The following is a 16,210-nucleotide window of genomic DNA, read 5'->3' as shown; positions in this document are numbered from 1 at the left end:
AGTGCTTCTGAACTGTTAGCACATTCTGTGTGTTCAGATTGGGATGATTTTTCCAAAACAGCCTACTGGGGAGAGAGAATCCTTGAGAAATAGCTGCAGACCAGTTATGAGGGAGTGTTTCTAAGCTGTACTCGCAAAGATTAATTACCTCTATAGCATCTTTTTAAAACACAACGTAACAAACTGCAGAAGCACAAGAATACTGAAAGCAATTTCTTACCAAACGTCTACAGCTCCCCAAAGATGTAAATATCCCCTTACTGCTATACATTTTAGTAACTCCTTTCCATTTCAGATGCTCGCAGCTATCCATATTTTGAACTCCCATGTCCATAACTCAGCCTGGGGAAGATGCACATGCACTCATGCTTGTACCTCACATACACATCAGCTGCTAAACACCACAGCCGTGAACGAGCCATTCATACATTGATAGATAGACCATTTGCTGCTTATAGATTACAAAGTATATGGTATTCTAAGCCCCAAAAAGGGTACAGAATAGAAATACTGCCATATGCTTGAGAGCTTGCTCTCATTTCTTTTTAAAAAGGGCTTCTGCTCTACTCTTCACAGTTCTGAGAAAAGAGTTTTACTGTTGTCTCTGAGGTTAAACATTAACATTTTGCTTTCTGAACTTTCTCTGAAAATTAAAGCAAGGACATTATCTTCTCTTCACCTGACAGGCAGCATTGCAAAAACACTAAAGGAAAACTTCAGGTCACTGGTACAATAAACACTCACTACAACTTGCAATGACAAGTCTATACACTAAACTACATTTAAGTCTAAACTAATCCAGAAGACAAACATCTCCATGAAACATATGGCACCTGTGATGAAAGTTGACTATCCGAACCTGCCAAGACACCTCAGCTTGACAATGCTGAGAACAGTCACATATTCAGAACTAACACTAGCAGAGCACCTCCTCAAATGCAGTTTTGTGCCCACACACCTGCTTCTTCTCCCTGCCTGCCTCTCCTGCCCTCCCCTACAAGAATAAGGCAGCAAAACAAATGCATTTTTTAAAACCTGTGCAATAAAATAAGGAAATCATTGATTTCTGCACCTCAGCAATGTTCAGCCAGCTGGGGGCTGGCTCTGCACAAAGCAGATGTGGCAGGGGAGCAGAAAGGTGGGGGGAAAGATCCTGCCTCTCTCACTGCTCTCCACAGCTGTCTGATTCTGTACGGATCTAGAATGCAACTTTTCTTCCCCAAATTGCCTATGAACAGGTGACTGTGGAAAACCTGCTCACAGCAGATGCAGCAGCAGCTTTTGCCTGTTGCCCATGAAAGCATTCTGCTGGAACAACACAGTTCTGTCTTAATCTGCCGATGATAGCACTACATTTTGCAGGAATATCTGCCCCAGCCAGTTGCTCCACCCCAGCCAGCGCTATGTGTGCCTTCTCGTTTTTATCACAGACACGGATGAGCTGCAGCAGCCAAACCTGTAAAACATAACATGGCCAGTCACTTCTTTCACAGTAACATAACACACAGAAAAAAAGAATCTCCACATTGTCTTCAAGCCTAAACAGGATGAGTACTTTACTTTTTTTTTAATTTTTTTTTTTTTTTGAGGCTCAGGCATGTCTACACTAAAGTAACTTTTCCGTGACATTGCTCACGAGCTAGGAAAACTCTCCCTCACTGCACCGTAGTCCACCTGGTGAAGAACAGAGTCTTAGTAACATTCCTATGAATGTTACGTTCCCATTCACTGAGATGGCTTTTCTATCATATTTTAAAGGCCTTTAAAAGCTTCATGCTGTCATTCACTATGAGCACACTCAAAAATAAAGCACCGAGGAGAATTTATGCAGCTCATTAAAAGCTTGTTTCCTGCTATTTGTGCTGCATATTGCAGTTGAACTAGCAAGTGATTTTCTCATAAAAAGCAGCGAGAAGATTCCTTGCTACACTACAGATCCAGACCCAGGAAAATCATGTGATCTAAGGACACATTCGCTCCCATACCACCTCAAGTATGCCATTATAATACTGTTTCAGAGATTTCAGGGTGCTTGGTTGTATTAAAACTTGGAATCCTCACTGCAAAAAAAAAAAAAAAAAAAAAAAATAAAACAACAACCAACAAACAAGCAAAACAAAACAAAAAAAAAAACTACTTACAAAAAACCAAAACAAACAACAAACTTTCCTATGAGCATCTCTTCTCTGTGGGGGAGCTTCACCCGCAGGCCTGCCCCAAAGCGACGGACTCCAGGCCCAGAAAGCCCAGGTAATAATTAACTGCCAACTGAAAATCCCCAGTAGCCTGCAAAACATGCTGTGAATCAGGCAGGCATTTTGTTGTGGAGAAAACAGGGTTGTATTTCAACAGGCAGGGCTGGTAGCAGCATACTAGCAAACCTGTCAGGGGTTCACAGGATGTTTTAGCTTAGAACAGCGAAGCAAACTTCAACCAGACACTGTTTCAGCCCTTCTTCACCTGCATCAGCTGACTGGAATGCAGCATCACCAACACTGGCATTTCCCTGTGTCAACAGGCCCCACAAAACAAACCAGTTATGAAACACGTCTCTAGATCTGGCCTGGAAAGCTGTGAAATGACACCAAATGAAATCAAGCTGCATCACTCAATGCAGCTTCTCCTCAGGGAAAAGCCTCAGCACGATTCTCTTTAAAATGAAATGTTTTGCTGCATTTACCATGCTTTAAATGCAGACATGGCCACATTTTATTTATGCACAGCATCACTTTTTTTTCTCCCCCCCACCCCGCAGTGGTACAGCCTCATTTCAAGATTCTTCTGGGTTTAGCTGGTATGACTTGGCTTTAGGGGGTGGAAACAGAGGGCTTCCCAGACTGCTGCCCATCATTACCCTTCACTGCAGGCCTGACTCAGGAGAAAGGGCAAGGCGAGCCCAGCAGGGATGACGGCACAACACTCAGGTTTCATGTTGCTCTGACCGTGCTACAGACAAAGATTAGGAAATCGCATTCATTCTGCATACCTGTGATCATACTAATCCTGACCACGTCAAAAGTTGAGTTATGTAACTGGAAATTCTTAGCATCCACAACAACAAAAGTATTTCCTTACCCACCGATTTTAAATAAACTAAGTGTCACTGACAGGGTCTACAGATAGCAACCAGCCTGAGGAAATCAGCTATCCTGTCCCACACACCTCCCAGAGGTCCTGCCCCATCCCAGAGCAGCTGAATGGCACGTGATGAATAACCACACCATATCTAACAAGATGGCAAACTTGTTCTCATTCAGATTGATTCTGCTTCTGCTCACACGTTCCTGAATATACCACGAAAATCTGACACAAGCCCACGGGACACTACAGGCACCAGATCATCTGTGTGTTCCAGAAGCAAGTGCATAGAAAGCTACAGCTGCCAGCCTACAGCTCAGCCAGCAACTTAAAAAAGAAAATCTACATTGTACACAAAACAATGCAAACTGGGGGATAGTTTCTCCACATAATAGGTCTAGGTATAAGCTATTTAGAGCAGCCATTGGTATAAGCTGTTTATTCTCCAGCAGCTGAAACAAATGCATACCCAACTCACCATGTAATCATTTCTCAAGATTTACTATTAAAAAAAGTTATGGCATGCATTAGCACATCAGTTTCTCAGTCACCGTTATTACAGTTTTTAAAAACGCTGACGAGCAGCAAAAGACATGTTTTATCACCTTGCTTTCCTTACCCTTCCACCCTTCAGAACAGTGAAGCCCAAGTTCCAGTTGATCCACCCAAGACCACAGCCCTGAAGCGAAGAAAGGACGCAGGATCTTCTTCTTACCAAACACGCATCGTCCCCAATGCCACAACCCTGTCACTAGCTGAAACATTCAGAGTGAGAGCAACCAAACCCAAGCAGATGGAAGAAGGCCCGAAGGCCTCATACTGAGTGATACCCAAAATTACTACACTGCTCTGTATCATACCACCTTGCAAGCAACTCACTGAGCTTGCAGAAGTTGTTTGTATTTTTTACAAAGGAAAAAAGAACACAAAAAGCTCACCCACAGCTTTTGTCAGCTACCTTGCAGAGTAAACCCTGTGACATGTTATGGCAAATGAATTCTGGAGACATTTGGCCTCTCAGTCCCATGCAGTATAACACCAATTATTTATTATGAGTATGAATTCATCTTTCACTGTTGAATAAAAGCTTCTACACACTATCAAAGTATAAATCTCTTGGACTGAGATTCATACCCCTGCTGATCTATGCCACCAAAACAGGAATACCACAAGCAACACAAATACAGCCTCTTCTCCTACAAGAGATCCATTTATGTTGCTCATAGTCACTCTTGCTCCCTTTTAAATATCTTAAAGCAAGCAATAATCAGACCTTAACACTGATGTTAGCACATGCAGAGGCTACCTTATGATGCTGAAATGCTCTGATGCAGTTTTACAGCTCAAGCATCTCAGAGCATCCTGACAAGAGCAAAGTTGACGCACGCAACAGAGGAGAAGGGAGGGCACAGAACAGCAGGTGCACATCTTCTCTCCAGGCCGGTCTCAAACAGCAAGCGTGGGGCACAGTCCTTTTATCTGCCCCACAGTACTCAGCCCCACGGACCCAGCCGTCCATTCTGTCTTCCTCGCATTCTGTTTTGAACCACCCGACATATAGAACTTTCTTCTTGGCACCATCCACTTTACAGTTTCAGGAAGCGGACTGCCGATCCCGCTGCCAAACTTGCCCTTTCTCGGCCCGTTTGCTGAGGCTGGGGGCTGCTGTTGGGACTCAGCGCCACCTGCCCTCTCACCACCCAAGAAGAGGGTCATGCAACCTCCGAGACATCAAGCACATCCCTGGAGTCCAGCCAAGCTGCGAGGCTGGGCCAGCAGCACCAAGATTCGTGCTGTATCCTCTCTTACTCTGTTAAAGCAATGCATTGATAATGCAGGTTGGTAAATCATGCGAATAAGTGATCATACAATGGGGAAAAAACAAAAGCTGGAAAATTAAACCTTCACCTCTTTGTTAAGTCCTCCTAGTTTGCCCACACGCAGAGAGAGCAGGCAGCCTGAGCTAGCGAAGAGTTCAGCTGCTAACGAAGCAATCAATCTTCCAGTCCTTCCTCCCCAAACCTCAGGGTTCTGTCATTTTGCAATGTGTAATTTCAAGCCAGGTCTTGGCCTCAAAGCTGCAGAAGAGCACCACTCTGAAAATTCACTGCGAGTGCTAAACTTCTGTTTAGGATATGTCACCATTTTAAATTTTTGTGGGGTTTTTTGTGTTTTTTTTTGTTTTGTTGTTGTTGTTTGTTTTTTGGGTTTGTGGTGTTGTTGTTGTTCGGGTTTTTTCCCTTGCTTGGAGGAAAGGGGAGCAGGGTGGCTGTTTGGTATGGGACTAAAGGGCGAGTTTCTCTCCTCGGCATTTCTGAAATGCCCATTAAAGCATCATAAAACCTTAAAAGGCATTTAACAGGTACCTTAAATAGCACTGCTTCATCAACTACTATGACTTAAGAAAGGCTGCCTCCCCCATGCTGAGTGAAATTTACTTTAGACAGGATGCCCCCCTCCCCCCCCCCCCCCCACTTCAGTGCAAGCAAGAACTTGTTTCTTTAAAAGCACAGTTAGTTGAAAAGTATTTAACCAGGTTTGGTATATTTGTTTTAATTTTGCTCCCTGACAGGAACTAGATTTGATCTTTCTTTTTCATGCTCTTCTCTACAACCAGTTTCTATCCCCCCACCCACCCAGCAGATTTGCACACAAGCAGTCACGACCTGCTTCCATTTTATACAGCCGGCTCCCCGATCCAACCCAATATAAACCATTTACTTTTTAAAATACTGCTGTAAGCAATCTCAGAAACCTGTTTACACTCGTCTGGTTACAGGAAAAAATAAAACAAACAACAGACAAGTCCACAAGGGAGAAGAAAATCAGTTTCAAGTAGCTATTAATTTGTTGGACTGGGAGAGATTTGATAGGGAGTAATTAAGGCTTTGCTTTTCCTGTTAAAAGAAAGTTTATGTTGAGAGAATGTAATGGACCCTCAGCGAGAAAAAAAATATATAAGAACAAATCTATCCAGGACGTGTCTTCAGACACATTTCTCTAAAAGACGGTGTAAAAATCAACAGCGAACTGTGCCTGAAAAGGGGCGAGGGCTTTACTAACGCTACCAGCCCATGCAAAACCCGCAATGAAAAGTTATTTAATGCCGTACCTCGACTGGGCAGCCATGGCGAAGTTCATACAGCCAAGCGTCCTCTATCCATGAGCTCTTTTCCCCGGCTCTCCAGGCTCTAACCCCCTGCCAAAACCTTCTCTTCCATCTGCCGGGCTGCCTCTCCGCCCCGGCTCCCGGTGCCCGCGAGCGTGTCCCTCTCAAATGTCACCGTGGCCGCCGCCCCCCTCACCGCGCCGTCCCCAGCCCCGGCTGCCTGGCGCAGGCTGCGCTCTCACTCATCATGTTGAGCGACATCCGGGCACCCGGGCCCTCCCCCGGCCTCCCGCATTCCCGGCCCCGGGGAGGGGGAGGCGGCCCCGCACTTCCAGCTGCGGGGGGTGGACACCGTGCCAGCCCCGCTAAAAATCCCGACTGCCGGCTCGCAGCTTGCGGCCCTCAGCGCTGCTCGCCACCGGTGCCCGCCTATTTCTGCTTCTTCCCTCTTGCTCGCTGGGCAGCAGGTCTCGCCGCGGTTCGCACCGCGGGTGTCCGCACCGTGCGCGCCTCCCCCTTTCCTGCCAGGGCTCCGTGGTACAACCCAACGTCCCTACATGGAGATGCTGCGGGACGGGCTCACGGCAGCGCGCGGCGCGGAGACCAGCGCGGGCAGGGGGCCCTCTGCCCCGGGCCCGGCAGCACGAGAGCAGTGGGCGTCGCCCGCCGATGCCCGGGCTGGTGGGGACAGAGCACGCATAGGGAACCGGGAGATGTGGCGGCTGTGGATGCTGCTCCCGAGTCTCACATCCCAGGGGTCGTCGTGGGTTTTTTTTTTTGTTGTTTTTTTGGTTTTTTTTTTTGTGGTGTTATTGGTGCTTGTTTCCGTTTTGGCTTCGTTTTCCTTGTTGTTTGTGGGTTTTTTGTTTTGTTGGGAGTATTTTTGTTGTTTGGTTTTTTGTTTTGTTTTGGGGGTGGTGTTTTGTTTTAAGAAAAACCAAAGGACACGTCTCACCTAGTTCTCCAACTACAAGACCATCTTCAAAACAAATACAGGACCCAGATGTAAACACTGTATTCCACCTGGCAACGCCGACGTAGCAGATGAAAACCCGACTACACCAACTAAACTTGCAGGTGTCCATACTTAAAAGTTTCTTAGCCTGCAATTTGAAGTGTTAGTAATTTCTTCTGGGTGCTGGTCCTGACTGCAGCTTGTAGACTCACACAGAAGGCAGCAATACCTGTCCCTTGCTCGGAGTGTTCCCTGGCACAATTGTAAAAACAAACTACTCCTACAATTCATTCCAGTCAGTAATTAACCAAGCATTCAGTAAGCAAAACAACGGATCCAAGATCCCTTCAACCTTTCTGGACAGACTATATATGGCTAAGATTTCTACCAACACTGTGACAAGGTTCCATTCCTCCTATTTTTCCGTTTTAAAGCCCAACATCTTGTCAAAATGCTCAGCAGATACCAGAAGAGAGTTTATACCCCAATTCATCAGGAATAATAAATTATTTTAAAAGTAAAAGTTCTAGAAGCACATAATTTTAAGTACGTAGTTTAAAATATTCTAGCTAGTCTATCAGATTATTTTCCCCCCATTCCTTGACTTTGCCCCAAAAGGAAAGACTGTAAATAGAAAACTGCAAGAAAAAAAGTTGCTCTGATTATAAAGTAAGCAGATAATACCACCATTCTATCAGATAATCATGGACCCAACTGCTCATCAGTGACTTGGGGTGTCACCTTGATAATTGACAATGGCTATTATGAACTTTAAATAAATAAATAAAACAAATGAAACCAAGAAAAAACAAACAAACAAACCACCAAAAAACCAAACAAGCAACCAACCAAAACAAAAATCAAAACCATAAGACAAATAGAAAAAACAATGCAAGATCAATAAAAAACACAAGATAAAAAACATAACACAAAACAAAATTCACACCCAACATTTTGTGAAATTGTTTGAAGTCCTGGAAGTGCCAGTAAAACCACTATCATCTCTGAAGACAAGATGACAATTTCACAACAACTAACAAATAAGGAAACCCATAAGGACTACAAAATGATAACAGCACAAGTTCTGCAAGCAGGAGACACCTGTCCTTGGAAACAGTAACTGTAAAACAAAACCTCCAACTCCCAGCAAAGTCCATAAACATTTCACACACATGCAAATGCTTGCATACACACTTTCTAACTTAAAACTAAGCTTGCAGAAGCAGCCATTTAGTGCGAGGGTTGTATGTAAATGAGACAGCACAGAAGGTGCCAAGAGCTGATTACTGTGTACGTCCTGTGATGCAGAGGTAATGAGATTAACGTGAAATGCTCACACAATTCTTCAATAAGGGCATCTCCACAGAGAGCCATCTCCGTCTCACCAGGTGACGAACAGAACGACAGCACATCACAGACAGAACATCACCCAGCAGCAAATCTCAGAAGGGAAGACAAGTGTCCTGGATTGCAGCAGGGTTCTCCAAAGAGGCAAAACCACCTACCGGGTATTGGGGTTGCTAACATTGGTAGCTAACACTTCTTATTTCACAGCATTTTGTACATTCAAAGTGTTGTAGAAAGAAGGAGAGCAGCTCTTTTCCCTAGACACCTAAATCAGGCTCTTAACTCCGCTGAGACTGGTGACCACAAGGCCTTTCAGTCAGGTATTTTATGGGTAGTTTACCACACATACCTAGAATCATATAATAATTTTGGTTGAAGAGACCCTCAGGATCATTGAGTCCAACCATAACCTAACCTAACGCTAGCACTAAACCATGTCCCTAATAACCTCATCTAAACACCTTTTAAACTATTCGAGGGATGGTGACTCCACCACTTCCGTGGGCAGCCTGCTCCCAGGGAAGCTGTTTCTCTGATAAGATGACAGCGTCTTACATTAATGTTTGCTCCAAAACGTATCACTTTTTTTTTTTTTTCTTTTTACATGTGTAGCTGCCTGGACCATATTTAAGTTGTCTTTTTTTAATGGACTGGGCTTATTTTTGGGGTAGGGCTTATATTTCGAGCATTCTCAAAAATCCTGAAAAATCATGCTAGGGCTTGTTTTCAGGGTAGGTCTTGTTTTACACTCCCTTCCCACTCCCCTGATTGGAGGCCTGATTTGAGGAATGGCTCATACAATCTCAGGTCCAGGTCTGGAGTTCACCATTCTACCATTCATTCTACAAATTAAAACTCTTCTGCGAGGTACTTCAGAAAAACAAGCTAGAAAATTCTCATCTACACCCTCTTGCTGTTGGCTTCAACTGTGTTATAACCTGAAAGGGGCTTTCTGCTTCTTTTAATGTGTTTTTATTGAAGCTAAACTCATTGATTTTCTAATCAGGGGATTTTCTAATAATTTTCAGATAAAACAACCCCAAGGAAACACACCCTATCCTCAACCCCTTTTCCTGCCAGGAAAAGGCCAAAGCAACATAGAAAGCAACCGCAAAGCATAAATGCTATGCAGATACATGACGTGCAAGCCTTTGTCACTTGGAGAACAGCTTAAGTGGGTTTCAGCACTTCACAGTCCTGGAAACAAAAAAAACCCACAGAACAACAACAACAACAAAAAAAACCCAACACAAAACACCCAAACTAAACAAAAAAACAAACACACAAAACTCCACAAAAATCTCAAACACACACACACACACACACACACACACACAACCTCCTCCGTCGTTGGGACTACCAGTGCTGGAGCTAGATTCACATATGGTTAACTCTTCTCAGGTAACAGATCTCCTCTCTCCTTAGCCTTAAAAAACGTTTCAGACTCCAGATGAGTACCCCAGTCCTTGGATCATTGCTGGTCTCTCCTAATCAGCTGTCACATTTTGACAAGTTATTAGACAGCTATGACAGAGAGACTAAAGATAGCCAGGCTGTCATCTGGGGGCACAAGAAACTGACGATTCTTAAATACATATTTCAAAAGGTTTCATTTAAAGCAAAACAAATTGACAACAGGTCTTAAAGTTGTGGGGTTTTTTCTGTTGTTGTTGTTTTTTAAATTTTTATTTTGCAAGACAGAATCACAGAGTAATTAAGGTGCCTGGGATATCCAGACATCGGTTAATCTAACTTCTGCCCTCAAAAGCACAACCAATTTAGACCAAGTTGTACTTGCAAAAAAAATCCCACATCCTCTCTCAAGCTCATGTGTCACTCCAAGGAACTTTGTTCTTCTCCCTACAAAAAGCTGTGGAAGATAATGCTGAGAGTCTGACAGCTTCAGAGAAGAGAATATATTTAACTGCTGCTAGAAAGCTCTTAATAAGTACAACTAAAAGCACTTATAACTTAATATACTAATACCAGCACCAAAACTGCATACCTAGCCAACATTTTGGAGCGGTTTTTCAAACAAATGCAAAAATCCTAGTTCCCCTGGAGAGTTATATATGTAATTATCTCCTGCAATTTCAGCTATAAATATTAGAAAAAAGAAAAAGGGAGACAGTTACTTACTTAAGACTGTCTACTTATTTTTAATAATTAAGAATTTGTTTAGTCTTTGTCAAGTAAATCTTTCACACAAGCAATGACAAAACTCTTTCTGAAACAAGGGATACTGTGTAAAGTAAGGAAAGGAGTCAAAAAACTATCCCTCTTTATAAAAGTATTGTTATCAAGCTTGTGGTTCCCCCCCCGCCCCCATATCTATCTAGACTGTTACAGTACTTTCAAACATTGGTAAGCTATTGATAAGAAGAAAGCTCTACCAAGCTGGTGAATTTAAGGTCCTTCCAACATGACCTTCTGCTGTTTAAACAAAGGAACAAAAATGCACTGCTATACCAACAAAGTTCCTGCTTGCTGTGCACATCCAGCGTTGCAAATGCAGAACACCAACGTGGGGATCGACACTTTTGGCTACCCCGCAGTTCCCACATTTTGCTAAAACCTGGGGAATCCACACCTCTCCAGGAACCCGTTAACTGGTGTTTTCCACAGCTACTTGAGCACAGAGGTTTTAACTATTTCCTATGTGTTACAAGAGACTTGGCACTTGTATCAAAGCTGCTACAAAATATTGCTAAACAGAAAAAAAATATTCTCATTATATAGATGGGTAAGTGTATGCACAGAACAGGCTATCAAGTTACTTCATGTCTACTTTGCAGAAATCCTGCAACAGAGGTAAAATTCAGCATTTCACCCTCAAGACCTACACTTCAACTAATTCCACCCTGTCCCTCCAGTGAAGGGAATGCCAAGTACCCTGGGCTCCAAAAAAACACTTAGGGAAGTATCAAGACTTTGACCACACATCAGACCTTCTGCCTGGCTAGAAACTAAATTGGACCAGGACCTGCAGTTCAGACCACATTTCCAGATGTGTAACACAAGCCAGGTGACACAGCTTTTAAGAAAGCTGTGAAATAAAATAATAAAAGGGTCACATTCCATAAGATCTGCTTCAAATTTCAGAAGCCATACCTCAATGTTTCAGTCCATTATAAAGAGACTAACAGAGTGGTATAGGATATCTGCAGCCTTTTGCCTGCACTTAACCAGGCTGGAACCTACTGTCTATTCAAGGAAACTTTAAAAACCATATTCTTCTAGACTACTTTGTCTCCAATACTGAAAAAAAAAAAAAAAACCTTTTGTCTGTACAGGCTGCACAAACACACTGCTTAGGAAATTTTAAGGAATATGATTTGTCATCTTCTGGGTGGTAGCAGATTCCTTTGCTGGATGAGAACATACATACACCAACTATTATCATGGCATTTAAAGGTTTATGCAGTGAATGGCTTTTAAAAGTTTATGCAGTGAAACAGTGAGCCAAATTTATATTAATATATACACATATATGCACACTTGATGTATGTAGCTGTCTAACATTTGCTATGCGTGCTGGGATTTAAACACACATTCTCTTACTTACTCAAAGCTTTAATAAGCTATTTCACTGCATACATAATCATGGTTTCACAGGAGAAGCTAGCATTTTGAATATAATAGTGAATGCAATTACATTTTTATCTGATAGCTTCAGGATCAATAAGTAACAATTAACTCTTACATCTTCCCAAGGATGGGAGGAGTGGAGAATATAGTGAAAATAATCAAGAAATCTGTAGCATATACAGATATAATTACGCAACAGATGTAGGTTTTCATTCTGTTTTAAGAATGCTTAAGTGGGGCAGTAAGAGGAGATTCTGTAGGTTACATAATCACTTTCACTGTTGGAAACAACTTGAAAGGTAGAAACTGTCTGCTTCTCTTCCATGACTCTATGGTATTCAGTTACTTTTGGCCACAAAATGCATTTTCTCCCCTCTTAAAACACTAATCTGGCCTACCACTAGCTTAATTTCTGTTATTTATTAGAGTACAGTAGTGCCTAAGATGACACCAGCTGCAAGCGTAGCTCTGCCTGTCTTCACATGTACCAACACACAGACACTGTTCTTATCCAGTGGCAAAAAGGCCAAGGAAAAGGGAGAAACAAATACCAGGGCAGGGCTGCTTTCTGTTTTAAGACCTTCTCCAGCTGATCATATAAATTTTCTTAATCCAGATAGCCCGGACTGCATATTTCCACACAGGTTATCTCCCTGAAGATTAAATGTAATCCATCTCAGCAATTTTGGGCAGAACGGATAATGAAAAAAAAAAGTAAGAAAAAATATATTCAAACTCAATACAACAGCTAATCTTTCTCCAGGGGAAAAAAAAAAAAAAAAAGAAAAAGAAGAACAACATGCTTTGTGGCATCAAAAGTTTCTAGCAGTTTTCCACCCCACCTCCTTGAAAAGTGCTTATTCAAGTGCTTCTTGATTCCAGTATTGTGAAAAGGGATTGATGTTTAACAGGGTGTTGGCTTTATGGCAAGGCTTTTCGCATTGATCCAAGGTATACAAGGCTGTGCCAAGGCGAGGCACCTGGGCTGGAAGCACAGAGGCTTTCCAAGAGAATGACTGTGAAGAAATGGGGCAGGAGGAGACAAATCTCCATGTCATTATTTAACTTCTGCATTTCAGCACTTATCTCATAAATGCCTGTGAAATGCTCTGAGACAGGGAAAGGAAGCCTAAACTCCCTTCAAACTGCCACGTGAGCACTGCCTACCATCAGGCTAAACATGAGGAAAGAATTTTTTACACTGAGGGTGGTGAGACACTGGCCCAGGTTGCCCAGAGAGGTGGTGGATGCCCCATCCCTGAAGATATTCAAGACCAGGCTGGACAGGGCTCTGAGCAACCTGATCTGGTTGAAGATGTCCCAGCTCATGGCAGAGGGGTTGGACTAGATGAGCTTTGAAGGTCCCTTCCATCCCAAACTATTTATGATACTAATTTCTTCAAAGCACATAGAAGAGACCTCTGCGGAGGTTCTGAAGAGCTTGCAAACCTGCAGGTAAATCAAAAGGATGATCAAGTAAAACTGTGGCACAGGAATAGCAGCTGGATTTTTTTTTTTTTTTCAATCTCACATTTACATATCCACTAAACACAGAGACACTGTGGTCAAAAGGATGCTGTTATTTTTGCAAAGGCAGGCACTCAAAATTTAAGAAATGTTAATATCACTGCCACCTGGGCAATGATGATACAGTCTTTCAAGACATGACCGTGAAACACCTAGATCTCACTTAGTCCTCAAGAGAAAGCTATCTTGGGGGCAAAACACCTGCTACAGAAGAAAGGGAGTTGACCTTTATAACTAGCTCTTTGGGCCTTGGTCCTGAAGCCTCTACCTCATTCTTCTCAGCCCACAGCTCGGCTGAGCTTCTTGAAGCGGTAGCATGGCTATCCCTGACTTCCAGAGATCCTGTGGTATTTACAGAACAGCATTCAGTGATGATACTGGTAGAAAAACAAAGGGGTGGGTAAGCCAAGCACCCTGGGAAATCCTGCCTTCGTCACTAGATTGTACCCGAACCTTGCTTAAATCATCTAAATCTAACGGTCTCCTCCCTTACCCCAATTTGGGTCATGCTGAGTCTGGTTTAATAGTGAATTCAAATAAAAAGTAGACAGACACAACTTTCAAAAAAAAAAAACCACCAAAACAAAACAAAACAAACAAACAACACAAAAAAAAACCAAACCAAAGTCACCATAGTTACCATGCTACACATACCCCTGAAAAGAGCTTGTAAGTAAAATCCATTACCAAATCATTTGAAATCCTTAGCACAAAAATCAAACAGCATGGGTGGGAAATATCAAGATCCTCTCAACTACTGGAAAAAGAGGAAAAACACTATCAGGAATCAAAGCAGGAAAGGAGCAGGAGAGACAGGATGGTAGGACTAAACCTCCCCTAGTGCTGCTCCGGGATGTAACATACAACTGCTGAACTGCATGGCTTTTTTGTTTTCCTCCCCTAGGAAGATCTCCTCAGGAAAAGAAAAGGCAAAGAGCATGAGAAGTGTCATGTGTGAAACCAGCATCTCATATTTGCTGGAGATTAAAAAAGGAATTTCAAAAGAAAATAAAACTGAGCATCTTCTCTGTTTAACAAGGAAAATAATAACCTGAACAACATTGTATTACTTACAGATTTTTAAAAACTTGCCAACAATCCCACTTGTGCTTACTGCAGTTTTCCAAAGAGCAAGGGTAGACAGGTGCCTGCTTTCTGATAATAGAAATAATTGATAATTCCTGAGCTGTGCTGGCAGCCACTTTCCATTTTTAAGGAAGGAGAAGGGGGACTGAGCATAGAACATTCCACCCAGAATAAAGCACTAGAAATCCTACACCACAGAAGTTTCACGTGAAGCAAATGCCATTCTGATGCTTTTTTAAATGTTTCAGACATACAACCAAGGGAACAGTCGAGAGGCCCCAGATTCCCTGCCTCTGGTTACTGGTTCACCAGCTGCCCTAAGAACAAAATTGTGCTGTTTTTGTTGGAAGATTTGATGAAAACTGCTAAGTTCCTGTGGAACATTTCCAGTCCAACAAATCAGCGTTTCCCCAAAGAAAGCTTTCTGTCAGAACATACCCTGTCAGATGTACACCCCTCCCTTACATATGTTTTCAAGATTAGCAGGCTGCAGCTTTTTCCTCCTGTTTTTCTGTTTGTTTGGTTTTGTTTTGTTTTTTATTCACCAACCAGTGATACGAATTTCTCCCCTTTCAGGTCCTTGTCTCTGAAAGATGTATGGCAAATTAAGGAAATAGCCTCCGTTAAGTAAAACGCAAATAAAACAGATCAATAAAATAAGCTTTCTGTAGACTTCAGCTCATCATAAGCTCAGAAATGCGCTCCTGAGGTGAAGAGGATTACAAACATAATACTACTTAAAAACCTAACAGGAGAAGCTTCCTACAGGTGATCATAATTCCAAATGTATTTAAGCTATTTATGAGCATTTTAATTTTAGATCCATTCTTATCTACCTATGCATTGAATAAGAATAGAGTTCTCCAGAGAAGAAGTTTGTGATTAAACACTGCATAGAAATGCAAATCCAACAGAACAGCAAATGAAGCTCTGCAGGCTACCTGGATGCCACCGTTTCTTAAGTTGGAATTCCTGAAAATGCCAGACCACTGACCTCAGGTCACCAGTAAAGCACAGGATGTGGGTACGTACATTGTGTGCATTTAATGTACACAGCACCACCTCACCTGGCCATTTACCCACCCATATTTGGAGATATTGACCAAAAGGAAGTCAAAATTTACCAGGGAAAAGAAGACGCAGAAGTTTCAAGCATCAAGTTACAACATTTTCAGATATGGTGCAGATGCTGACACGCTGCCTAAGCCAGTACCTACAGCATCTCCACCAGGATCTGGCACTCTTGACAGAAGGAAGATCCACATCGCTTTGCTCACCAGTAACAATGCCTGACATACCCCAGTGTTAGCTCAGTGCTAGTCAGTTCACGCACACATGGATTTTCAAAGTAATCACACAGTATCTTATCTTCAGCCTTGTTCATCTATTCAACTTAGTCCTCCTAAAGCATCTGGAAGTTTCCGACATCTCCACAGAGCTCCCACTTCTCCAGAGAGAACATCTCCACTTCAAGTTACTCATTTTTCACCTGCTATGAAATTCAGTTGCTCCCAGGCCTT

General features: G+C 42.6%; 1 protein-coding gene across 4 annotated transcripts in view; it reads right to left on the bottom strand.

Moving 5' to 3' along the window:
• AFF1 (ALF transcription elongation factor 1) overlaps window positions 1-16,210 on the bottom strand; it is a 141,215-nt gene that overhangs the window by 96,001 nt on the left and 29,004 nt on the right. The window contains exon 1 of one of the 4 annotated variants that reach the window (XM_071807965.1): window positions 6,191-6,721. The exons of the other annotated variants lie outside the window; for them this stretch is intronic. Coding sequence (XP_071664066.1) covers window positions 6,191-6,219 — 29 coding nt within the window. The 5' untranslated portion in view covers window positions 6,220-6,721. Of the gene's footprint in view, window positions 1-6,190; window positions 6,722-16,210 lie in introns of those variants that run through there. 4 annotated transcript variants of the gene reach the window in all.

Source organism: Patagioenas fasciata, chromosome 4, assembly GCF_037038585.1.
Source record: "Patagioenas fasciata isolate bPatFas1 chromosome 4, bPatFas1.hap1, whole genome shotgun sequence".
NCBI classification, from domain to species: domain Eukaryota; kingdom Metazoa; phylum Chordata; class Aves; order Columbiformes; family Columbidae; genus Patagioenas; species Patagioenas fasciata.
This window is presented reverse-complemented; position numbering and strand designations above follow the sequence as displayed.